Here is a 13029-nt window from a genome sequence, read left to right on the forward strand (position 1 = left end):
ATTCAACGTCGGACGGACGTTGTATTTTGGTTGAAAATGAAAATCGGGTTGACGTCAGAACCCAACATCAGAGTGACATCCCAGCAAACATTGGTCCGACGGCAACGTCGTGTCCCTGGCCAAAAATAGTCGCGGTAGGACGGCATGTATCAGTAAAAATGTGTAATACAGAAACATTTCTTAAAAATGTATTCAGATACGTTTGCTCATGTCTACAGTTCTCTGGAGTTGTGTGTATAATTATTACTTTGACTTTTAGCTCCGTGTAGTTCAATATACACCCTGTTGTGATTCGGTTGTGAGAGGACGTCACCTGGCGACGTCTTTTACACGTGCAATTATAGCCCATCCTGACCCTTATGTTATGAAATCCTTGTGAAATATGCAAAAGCTGTGCTTACCTTACACATTGGTTAATGCTGCAATAATTAATTTAAGTGCACCAAGTAGTTTTTAAGAGGTTGTGAATAAGACGTCCACTGACGTCAAGCGAGAAAAAAAACAGGAATTATCTTTATGAAATACACAATTTGCATGCAAAATAAATATATTTACTTTATCTCATTTAATTAATTATAATCACAAAGTGCCCATGTGGTTAAGTGATTGTAAAGCTGCATTTAGTAATTTTTTCCCAATCTGTTTTATGTATTCGTTATTATTTTTATGTAAAACAGATACATTTCCATTCACCCTTTAGGTCTGAGTTGGATGAAGATAGCCAAAACTGTGCTGCCAAGATGTAGTAACAATATATAGTAATAGTGCGTTATAAATAAAATCTATTATTATTAATACATCTTGCGATATTACAAAATCCCGCGATAGGATATTATCTCGCGAGATATGCTCTCCCGGAAACCGGACGGGACCGTTGAACAACCACGAGGAGAGGAATTGGGGAGTTGTATCGATATATTATTAAAAATCTACTGTTGGGTAAGTACATTTTGTATTATTTGATTAACATGCTTGAGTTTTACTTTTTTGACACGAATGAAATGGAAGAAATTATGCTACATTGTCAACTGAAATGTACTGAGTTTGGCCAAGTAGAAAAGTTATTTCGAACATATAAATAGAAAGTATGTTAAATGATACCGTCAAAATTATTACTGTAACTTATTAATGTATCCTTTATATGATGTAATTTGGGCCATATGCCATTAAAAAAAATATATTGTTCCTTATTATACTTTTTATTAGTACCATTAATCTATTTAGGGGACATCTCAGCCCACCTGTCTTTCACTTTCTCACAGACACAAACCTAGTTAAGGGTCTTTCTCACAGTCACACACCTAGTTAAGGGTCTTTCTCACAGATACACACCTAGTTAAGGGTCTTTCTCACAGACACACACCTATTTAAGGGTCTTTCTCACAGTCACACACCTAGTTAAGGGTCTTTCTCACAGACACACACCTATTTAAGGGTCTTTCTCACAGTCACACACCTAGTTAAGGGTCTTTCTCACAGTCACACACCTAGTTAAGGGTCCTTCTCACAGTCACACACCTATTTAAGGGTCTTTCGCACAGACACACACCTATTTAAGGGTCTTTCTCACAGTCACACACCTAGTTAAGGGTCTTTCTCACAGTCACACACCTATTTAAGGGTCTTTCTCACAGACACACACCTATTTAAGGGTCTTTCTCACAGTCACACACCTAGTTAAGGGTCTTTCTCACAGTCACACACCTATTTAAGGGTCTTTCTCACAGTCACACACCTATTTAAGGGTCTTTCTCACAGTCACACACCTAGTTAAGGGTCTTTCTCACAGTCACACACCTATTTAAGGGTCTTTCTCACAGACACACACCTATTTAAGGGTCTTTCTCACAGTCACACACCTAGTTAAGGGTCTTTCTCACAGTCACACACCTATTTAAGGGTCTTTCTCACAGACACACACCTATTTAAGGGTCTTTCTCACAGACACACACCTAGTTAAGGGTCTTTCTCACAGTCACACACCTAGTTAAAGGTCTTTCTCACAGTCACACACCTAGTTAAGGGTCCTTCTCACAGTCACACACCTATTTAAGGGTCTTTCGCACAGACACACACCTATTTAAGGGTCTTTCTCACAGTCACACACCTAGTTAAGGGTCTTTCTCACAGTCACACACCTATTTAAGGGTCTTTCTCACAGTCCCACACCTATTTAAGGGTCTTTCTCACAGTCACACACCTAGTTAAGGGTCCTTCTCACAGTCACACACCTAGTTAAGGGTCCTTCTCACAGACACACACCTAGTTAAGGGTCTTTCTCACAGACACACACCTAGTTAAGGGTCCTTCTCACAGTCACACACCTAGTTAAGGGTCCTTCTCACAGACACACACCTAGTTAAGGGTCCTTCTCACAGACACACACCTAGTTAAGGGTCCTTCTCACAGACAGTCACACACCTAGTTAAGGGTCCTTCTCACAGACACAAGTTTTTTTTAGGGCAGCACAGTGGTATTGAAGAGGGAGCGGACAGATGCTGATCCCCCAACTGATGGACCCATCTAACACCCATTTAAAGCAGAACATCTTTTATACAATAAAATAAAATGTAATGCTTTTATGTGTTGATTGTTTTTATTATTATATCATTTTACTTATTTTTATGGATTTTTGTCATTTTCCCATGTAGCACTTTTGAGATTCTTCGGAATGAAGTGCGTTATAAATAAAATGTATTATTATTATTATTATACATGTTGTTCCATTGTTTATTTATTTAGCTGTACTCCATTAAGCTATTTTGAGAATTTTCCCTTTTATTTATTAAAAATAAGATATATATTCTCTTCCCTCAGATGCTGTGAAGAGGTGGAACCCGAATGCTCCAGACTCTGAGATTGATGCAGCGATGGAGGAACACCTGAAGCCCTATACAGGAAGAGCTGCGGTGGTGCTTACAAAAATGAGCCAAACAACTTTAATGTGTTTAAGCCAGGGATAGTTCACCCAAAAATGAAAATTCATTGTTATCCCTTTCAATGTTCTGCTGAACACAAATATATTTGGAAGCCAGTTTGTAACCAAGCAGATATAACCTCCCATTAACTAACATTATATTATTTGCCTACTTTAGTAGTTAATGTGTTTTGAGATCTCGTTCGGTTACAAATGTTCTTCCAAATATCTTTGTGTTCAGCAGAACATAGAAAGGTATACAGGTTTGAAACATGACAGACTTTTCATTTTTGGGTGAACTATCCCTTTATATAGGCAGTATCACTTTACAATAAGGTTGTATCAGTTAACATTAGTTAATGCATTAGTTAACGTGAAACGAGCAATACATTTGTTACTGTGTATTTGTTAATCTTTGTTAACGTTAGTTAATAAAAATACAGCTGTTCATGTTAGTTCACAGTGCATTAACTAATGTTAACAAGATTTTAATAATTCATTAGTAAATGCTGAAATTAACATTAACAAAAATAAATAAATTCTTTATAAGTGCAGTTCATTATTAGTTAATTTTAACTTTGAACCTTATTGTAAAATGTTATCTTAAAGGCTAATAATTCAGTATTTTGAATTTGGTATTTTAGTTTGGTTAACAGATGTTTAAAAATGATGAAAAATAAATAAAGAGGAAAAGTTGTGGCTGTTCAAAACAATAAAATGTTGTGGTAAATCAGAACATGCTGGGTTTTTTTTTTGCTTATGTCCTCAATGTGTTCTTGTTTGTGATGCACGTGATTAAAACGTTGTATGGAGGTTCAGGTCTGACTGGACCTATTTTGGACCTTTTTTGAACCTTTGTCAAGATGTGTTAAACCTCACGCCATAACTGATTGCCTTTCACGATGTTACACAATGGGTGTGTAATTATTTTATATATGCAGGCTTATAAATACACGTAAATTATGTAGCAACACATTTAAACAGCCAGAAGACGTCGCATTTAGACGTCCAGGGACGCGCAGAAGAGACGTGCAGTTCACGGCCAGATGACGTCAAAGACGTCGGTTCAACTTTCATTTTGGAACTATTTTTCAACCGTGACTGGACGTGTCGGATTGACGTCTTTTCAACGGTCATTAAACGTCGAAATGTTTGCTGGGATCTACATCCAATGTCGGACGGACGTTGTATTTTGGTTGAAAATGAAAATCGGATTGACGTCAGAACCCAACGTCAGGGTGACGTCTACATCCAATGTCGGACGGACGTTGTATTTTGGTTGAAAATGAAAATCGGGTTGACGTCAGAACCCAACTTCAGAGTGACGTCTACATCCAATGTCGGACAGACGTTGTATTTTGGATGAAAATGAAAATCGGGTTGACGTCAGAACCCAACGTCAGAGTGACGTCTACATCCAACGTCGGACGGACGTTGTATTTTGGTTGAAAATGAAAATCGGATTGACGTCAGAACCCAACTTCAGAGTGACATCTACATCCAATGTCGGACAGACATTGTATTTTGGTTGAAAATGAAAATCGGATTGACGTCAGAACCCAACGTCAGGGTGACGTCTACATCCAATGTCGGACGGACGTTGTATTTTGGTTGAAAATGAAAATCGGGTTGACGTCAGAACCCAACATCAGAGTGACGTCTACATCCAATGTCGGACGGACGTTGTATTTTGGTTGAAAATGAAAATCGGGTTGACTTCAGAACCCAACGTCAATATCCAATATGACGTCAGAACCCAACGTCAATCGGGTTTATGACGTCAACCCGATTTTCATTTTCAACAAAAATCCAACGTCTTTCCGACGTTGGGGTCCAACGTCAATCTGACGTCATACTGACGTCCTGTGCCTGCTGGGCAAGAACCAGTCAGGAACATCTGATCTTAACTCAGAGAGCAAAACACCTGACACCAAAAACAAAGCAGATATAGAAATGAAGCCAACTGATCAGTCAACACCAGAGGTTTCCTCTAGCACAGCAGAAGCCAAGAACCAGTCAGGAACATCTGATCTTAACTCAGAGAGTAAAACACCTGACACCAAAAACAAAGCAGATGTAGAATTGAAGCCAACTGATCAGTCAACACCAGAGGTTTCCTCTAGCACAGCAGAAGCCAAGAACCAGTCAGGAACATCTGATCTTAACTCAGAGAGTAAAACACCTGACACCAAAAACAAAGAAGATATAGAAATTATGCCAACTAATGCTGATCAGTCAACACCAGAGGTTTCCTCTAGCACAGCAGAAGCCAAGAACCAGTCAGAAATGTATAATCTTATACCAGAGAGTAAAACACCTGACACAGAACCAATAATAGATGTGCAGTCTAAAGAGGATCATCATCCGTCTCCGGCAGAAGGACAAGGTTTGTTTTCATACACATCTTTACATGATGAAGAACGGCATCTCCCATAACAACTATGAGTAATATCGCTCATCTTTTCTTCTCATTTCTCCTTGTACTTTCTTCATCTGAACTCACAATAAAAAAATACTTAAACTTAAATAATATACAAATACTTAATATTAATACAAAATCTGTTCAATATTTAGTGTAATAATTCTTCAGAAGTCTACAAATAGGACATTTGCAACAGTATCGCTGAAGTGAATATTATCAGTATTGTGATTCAGCTGAATGGCTCAATGTATCGTGGTCTGATCTCATAAACTGTTTAGACATTTTCACATCACTCGTATCAGGGCTTGAACACAAACGTCATGCATAAATTATCAAGAGCATTGCATATGTCGTATGCTCTGTGGACAGCCAAAAAGTGTTTATTGTTATTCTTGTTTCTTTTCTTTTTTTTCAGATTTAGAAATTACAAGGAACACTTTCTTGGAGGTCAGTCACTCAGGAAGTCCAGAGCATTCAATAAAAAATCTTGGTGAAAAGCGGATTATGTAAAGTCCCTAAAATGTTTAAGATACACTGAATGCAAAAGTCCTCAGAATAACCGGACCAGCATTCAGATGTCACAAACATTACTTGCAAGAGGAGATCATGTGATCTCACCAGAAGGAACTAATCTTGAGCTCCATGAAACTACACACAATGATTCAGATTCAGATAATGATGAGGCAGGTCTACAAGAAACGAAACGACTGCAAATTCACGAGTTCCCACTTACATCAAATTAAATAGAGTAAAGATTATGCGTATTTGGCGTGCTGTCCAGGGGAGGGCTCCGGGCTCGGATTTTTGCCCGAACCCAGAGTACAACCCCCCCCCCCCCCCCCCCCCCCGTGATAAGGACACTCTATAACTAGACTGTAATGTTTTATGGATTGTGATGGCATCTAATGAGAGTTTATTAAATTGAAGTGAGGAGATGGGGTGGTGGAGGGATGCTAAAATAAAAATGGTCAACGAGAGGAGGTAAATCTGTATTATAAGTACACCTCCTATCGTTGATCAGATTGATTAGCTTACCATGCTCCACCTGTGTTCAATTAGGTTTAATTATCTGCCGTGCTCCCCTTGTTAATTAGGTTTGATTAGCTGACAGCTCCGTTGTTTAATTATCTGTTAGTGCTCCTCCCGAAATTAGTTAATAAAACTTCACTTCACGAGTTCCCACTTACATCAAATTAAATAGAGTAAAGATTATGCGTATTTGGCGTGCTGTCCAGGGGAGGGCTCCGGGCTCGGATTTTTGCCCGAACCCAGAGTATCCCCCAAAATGCAAGGAGTGGAGGACAGCCACCAGAAAACCCCCAAATACGCAGAAGAATTGGTGGGCTGATAATTTGAGAGGCCTGGCTGCTAGACCAGGAGAGCCCGTGTTGCCTCGCTGCTTCGGGCGGACGGGTTCTACTGGCTGAAGGAAACTGGGCGTTGGAAGACCGATCGGGAAGGCTCTTGCCACGTCTGAGGGGGGCCAGGCTCACTGCAACAGACGGGAAAGAACCCTACTGGACGCTGGATGGGGAGAATTTTTTGTAAAATTACCGATTGGGAGGGCCCTTTGCAACGTCTGAGGGGGGTCCGGCTCACTGCAACAGACGAGAAGCGAGCTCTTCCGGCTGATAAATGAGGAACATCCTCAAAATCAGAGAGGCCGATGGGAAGGCTCTTACAACATCTGAGGGGGGCCGGGCTCACTGCAACAGACGAGAAAAAACCCTACCGGACGATAAATGAGGAGCGGCCTAGAATTTGGCGTACCGATCGGGAAGGCTCTTTATCGAGTCTGAGGGGGGCCTGGCTCACTGCAACAGACGTAAGACGAGCTCTTCCGGCTGATAAGTGAGGAGCATCCTCAAAATCAGGGGGGCAGATTGGGAAGGCTTCTTACAGCATCTGAGGGGGGCCAGGCTCACTGCAACAGATGAAAAAGACCCTACCGAACGATAGAGGAGGAGTAGCCTAGAATTTGGCGGACCGGTCGGGAAGGCTCTCTACCAAGTCTGAGGGGGGCCTGGCTCACTGCAACAGATGTAAGATGAGCTCTTCCAGCTGATAAATGAGGAGCATCCTCAAAATCAGCGGGGTAGATTGGGAAGGCTTCTTACGGCGTCTGAGGGGGGCCAGGCTCACTGCAACAGATGGGAAAAAACCCTACCGGCCGATTAAATGAGGAGTGGTCTTAAATAAAATTACAGATCGGAAAGGCTTTTGCAACGTCTGAGGGGGGCCAGGCTCACTGCAACAGATGAGAAACAAGCTGTACCAGCTGATAATGAGGAGCATCCTCAAATCAGAAGGACCGATTAGGAAGGCTCTTACAACGTCTGAGGGGGGCCTGGCTCACTGCAACAGACGAGAAAAACCCTGCCGGCCAATAAATGAGGAGCAACCTTGAATTTGACAGACTGATCGGGGAGGTTCTTGCAACGTCTGAGGGGGGCCGGGCTCACTGCAACAGACGAGAAACAAACCCTAACGGCCGATAAATGAGGAGCATCCTCAAATTAGAGTGACTGATCGGGAAGGCTCTTGCAATGTCTGAGGGGGGCCCGGCTCACTGCAACAGACGAGAAACAAACCCCACCGACCAATAAATGAGGAGCATCCTCAAATTGGAAAGACCGATCGGGAAGGTTCTTGCAACGTCTGAGGGGGGCCGGGCTCACTGCAATGGACGAGAAACTAACCCTAATGGCCGATAAATGAGGAGCTTCCTCAAATTAAGATGACCAATCGGGAAAGCTCTTGCAATGTCTGAGGGGGGCCCGGCTCACTGCAACAAACGAGAAACAAACCCCACCGACCAATAAATGAGGAGCATCCTCAAATTGGAAAGACCGATCGGGAAGGTTCTTGCAACGTCTGAGGGGGGCCGGGCTCACTGCAACGGACGAGAAACTAACCCTAATGGCCGATAAATGAGGAGCTTCCTCAAATTAAGATGACCAATCAGGAAAGATCTTGCAATGTCTGAGGGGGGCCCGGCTCACTGCAACAAACGAAAAAACCTTACCGTCCGGAGACAGAGCGCGCAACGAGATTCAACATGCGCGAAGTTTGAAAACAGTCGATCGGGGGCTCAAGCCGCATCTGACGGGAGATTAGAATCACAGCATCAGATGAGTGAGCCCTACCAAATTGATAAATGGGGCGTCGAAATTAAAAAGAAAGACTGACCAAGGGGGCCCACCCAGCTTCCGCCAGGAGCAGATTCCTGGCATCAGATGAGTGGGTACTATCGGCCGACGGTACGGAGAAAGAGATGGGGAAACACCCGCCAGGAGAGCTTTCACAGCATTCGACGGGAGATCAAAGCTCACCGCAATCGGAAAGGGAAGCTTCACCGGACGGAAAAAGAAAAGATGGATAGTGACTGAGAGGCTCTGACGGCATCCGATGGGAGATTAAGACTCATTGCTTCCGATGGGGGAGCCTCGCCAGATGGATAAGGGAGAAAAAAGTACTGCTGTTGCAGTGAAGAAAATTAGTCGGAGAAACTGAGCTCCTGTGGGAGCAGAGGGAACAGCACTGCTGTGATAGTGGAGAAAATTAGCCAGAGAAACTGAGCTCCTGTGGGAGCAGAGGGAACAGCACTGCTTCGGCAGTGGAGAAAATTAGTCAGAGAAACTGAGCTCCTGCGGGAGCAGAGGAAACAGCACTGCTGTGGCAGTGGAGAAAATTAGCCAGAGAAACTGGGCTCTTGAGGGAGCAGAGGGAACAGCACTGCTGTGGCAGTGGAGAAAATTAGCCAGAGAAACTGAGCTCCTGTGGGAGCAGAGGAAACAGCACTGCTGCGGCAGTGGAGAAAATTAGCCAGAGAAACTGAGCTCCTGTGGGAGCAGAGGAAACAGCACTGCTGCGGCAGTGGAGAAAATTAGCCAGAGAAACTGAGCTCCTGCGGGAGCAGAGGAAACAGCACTGCTGCGGCAGTGGAGAAAATTAGCCAGAGAAACTGAGCTCCTGCGGGAGCAGAGGAAACAGCACTGCTGCGGCAGTGGAGAAAATTAGCCAGAGAAACTGAGCTCCTGCGGGAGCAGAGGAAACAGCACTGCTGCGGCAGTGGAGAAAATTAGCCAGAGAAACTGAGCTCCTGTGGGAGCAGAGGAAACAGCACTGCTGCGGCAGTGGAGAAAATTAGCCAAAGAAACTGAGCTCCTGTGGGAGCAGAGGGAACAGCACTGCTGCGGCAGTGGAGAAAATTAGCCAGAGAAACTGAGCTCCTGCGGGAGCAGAGGAAACAGCACTGCTGCGGCAGTGGTGAAATTAGCCAGAGAAACTGAGCTCCTGCGGGAGCAGAGAAAACAGCACTGCTGCGGCAGTGGTGAAATTAGCCAGAGAAACTGAGCTCCTGTGGGAGCAGAGGAAACAGCACTGCTGCGGCAGTGGTGAAATTAGCCAGAGAAACTGAGCTCCTGCGGGAGCAGAGGGAACAGCACTGCTGCGGCAGTGGTGAAAATTAGTCAGAGAAACTGAGTTCCTGCGGGAGCAGAGAAAACAGCACTGCTGCGGCAGTGGTGAAATTAGCCAGAGAAACTGAGCTCCTGAGGGAGCAGAGGAAACAGCACTGCTGCGGCAGTGGAGAAAATTTAGTCAGAGTAACTGAGCTCCGTGTGAGCAGAGGGAACAGCACTGCTGCTGCTGTGGAGAAAATTAGCCAGAGAAAATGAGCTCCTGTGGGAGCAGAGGGAACAGCACTGCTGTGATAGTGAAGAAAATTAGCCAGAGAAACTGAGCTCCTGTGGGAGCAGAGGAAACAGCACTGCTGCGGCAGTGGAGAAAGTTTAGCCAGAGTAACTGAGCTCCTGTGGGAGCAGAGGGAACAGCACTGCTGCTGCTGTGGAGAAAATTAGCCAGAGAAACTGAGCTCCTGCGGGAGCAGAGGAAACAGCACTGCTGCGGCAGAAGAAGAAATGGTTGAACAAACAAATGGAGAAACATGTTTGTATAACCAACTGAGACTTTTGAAATTACTGCTTGATTATTGCAGAATGCTCCTTTTAACTAGTATGAAGGAAATAACATATACTCCCTCACAATTGTGTGCAACAAATTACAATATAATCGTAGTACAGAAACCTTGTCATTGTACACATTTACTTGGCATAAATGAGAACTAATCATGATTGTGAACTGCTCTGAAAATAAAGCGTTGTTGTTGTGAAGGCTGTAGAACGCACAGATTCTGAATGTGAAGCTCACGTTTATTTAATGAAATCATGGCCTTTGAGGTTTGCGTAATCGTGATATATGTTTTCTTTCCCCAAAATATAAGATGCCTTAAAATAATAATTATTATGCTATACAATATAGCCTACTGTAAGAAATTTGTGTTATATTTAGGAAAACAGTTGCTCCGAATTGGATTGTATTTCATGAAATGCAGCTCGTCTTGCTTCGTCCGGATTCTGACTTTCAGTTTGCAAAGTCTCTGTCCGGATCAAACTGAACGAAGGTTAGGTTCGTTTCTTGTGTGAAAGCGTTCTGTATGGTTTGAATTATCTGACCATTTACAGGAAGTTCCTTTTTATGTTGATGTAATGTTAAAAGCCTTATAGAAAGCCTTCTTTAGGTGAATTTTGTTTGTATGAATGGCTACAACTTCTAAAGATATTTCAAAGGAATTTCCAGTTTTTTTTTTTTTTTTTTTTTTTTTTAAAACACGCAACCACCAATATTTCCACTTCTGGTGTCATTATAAATGTAGTACTAGTGAAGTAATTAGATGTGCTTAGTTTTCACGAAAGCTTTCTCTGTTTTGCTGCAGATCATTAAACTGTTACACTGCCTAAGAATTCTGTCCAAAATCATTGACAAAACGCTGCTTTACAAGCCATGTCTCGTAAGGCAGTGAGGTAAAGAGTCAGCTGGCTAAGTTTTTGGGAGTTACTCGCCCGAGTGACGATGCGCTGACGTCAGACGCACGTTCGTTTACGAGCCGATCAATGTCAAGAAGCAGCACACTACAATAGTAGTGGGAAGTTCGGATCCTTTTTACTGATACGGATCTTTGAATCTTGTTCGGCAAAATGGACGAATCTTTTCTAAAGTGATCCCGTTAATTTAAGCAGAATCGAATTAAAATGTTACATGCTACATTTTCCAGCACGTTTAGTACTTCCCTGTACAGAACATATGCGCGTGCTCGGTAAACAAATGAACGAATCGCTCTCTGAGAAAACTCGTTGTTCAAAAGATTCGGATTAAAGATTCATACAAAATGAACGAATTGTTCGTAAACGACATCACTACAACAGGACGCAGTATGTCATGTAAGTTCTTTAGTGCACTCGCACAATTTGCAATGTGAAAGCAAACAAAACTAACCCAACATGTAAAAATGAATCAAAACATGAGCTTCAGTTCAGACCCCGGTGCGGACTTTAAGGTGTGGAAATGCCCTGAGTCGCAAATGCTTGTAAGAAGGTTGTACTCACTGTGTCCCTGTGTGACCGAGCTCATATGGGCGTCAAGTTGAGACGTATTGAATCAAGGGAGAGCTGGTTCCGAATAGTGGCTTGTCTTTTTTGTGATGTACGCTGTAGCATTGTCATTATCTGAGTGATGTAGCCTCAAAATATCTGTACATTCACTTTCCCAGAAGTATAATTATTTGTTCATCGCCACGGTCACCGCGTGCGCGTCCATGATGAACGTATTCTCGTGGATTAAAAGTAACGTAGGCATAGTACACAGCGATCACAAGCTTAAGGTGTGCCAGTAATACATTCATTATTTAAGATCGTTTTCTATTTCTTAAGTCAGAAACTGTTGTAGTTTAATGTTGCGAGTCTCTGCAGTGTGCATTCTTTGATGACCGAGTGCTGCTTTCGCAGTTGACTCTGTTGTCTTGGTTCCAAAAACGCAACGTTATTAACATGCTTTTAGGACATTGATTATTGAAGTTGTTCATCGATTAGAATTGTTAGAAGACAAAATGCCAATTGTGTTTCGTAGGGAAAAGCAGAAATCTTTTACCATGAATGCTGATGAAGCGGTATGAGTTGAGTTTATAAATAGCTTAAACTTTTGTTAGGAAAATACTTGTTTCTTGAGCATTTGGAGTTAGCCTAGCAGCGTGAGTGTGCAGGTGGGGCGACCTGCCTGAAGCCATCCATGCTAAAATAAAAATGGTCAACGAGAGGAGGTAAATCTGTAGTATAAGTACACCTCCTATCGTTGATCAGATTGATTAGCTTACCATGCTCCACCTGTGTTCAATTAGGTTTAATTATCTGCCGTGCTCCCCTTGTTAATTAGGTTTGATTAGCTGACGGCTCCGTTGTTTAATTATCTGTTAGTGCTCCTCCCGAAATTAGTTAATAAAACTTCACTAAAAGAACTGTCAGAAGAAAAGAAAGAAGAAAATGTCGATCCTTGAAATGTCCTACTTTGAATTCCAACATTTTAATTGTCTCAATTTTATTTGTTATTCTTTTTTTTTGTTGCATTCATTTGTTTCTTGTTTTCTCAGTTATAGTCTCACTTTTATGGATATTCAGATAAATAAAAGGAAAATATACCATTGAAAATACAATTACATCAAAACCTGTTTGCTATCCTCAAAATCTATTTATTTCATTTAGAATAGGTAGACAAAAAATGAAGCAAACCTCCAATTACAATATTTGTTGGGCTTCTCTCTAGGTAATTTGGTTAAAAATATGTAAACTTGTTGGTT

At 42.3% G+C, this 13029-nt stretch overlaps 1 protein-coding gene across 1 annotated transcript; it reads left to right on the forward strand.

Moving 5' to 3' along the window:
• The first annotated feature begins 4870 nt into the window (after nt 1-4870).
• Nucleotides 4871-6687, forward strand: LOC137065060 (submandibular gland secretory Glx-rich protein CB-like). Its single transcript, XM_067436623.1, has 2 exons — nt 4871-5303; nt 6575-6687. The coding sequence occupies exons 1-2, from the start codon at nt 4871-4873 to the stop codon at nt 6685-6687; spliced, it is 546 nt and encodes a 181-aa protein (XP_067292724.1).
• Nucleotides 6688-13029: the final 6342 nt, after the last annotated feature.

This window comes from Pseudorasbora parva, chromosome 25 (genome assembly GCF_024679245.1).
Source record: "Pseudorasbora parva isolate DD20220531a chromosome 25, ASM2467924v1, whole genome shotgun sequence".
Taxonomy (NCBI): Eukaryota; Metazoa; Chordata; class Actinopteri; order Cypriniformes; family Gobionidae; genus Pseudorasbora; species Pseudorasbora parva.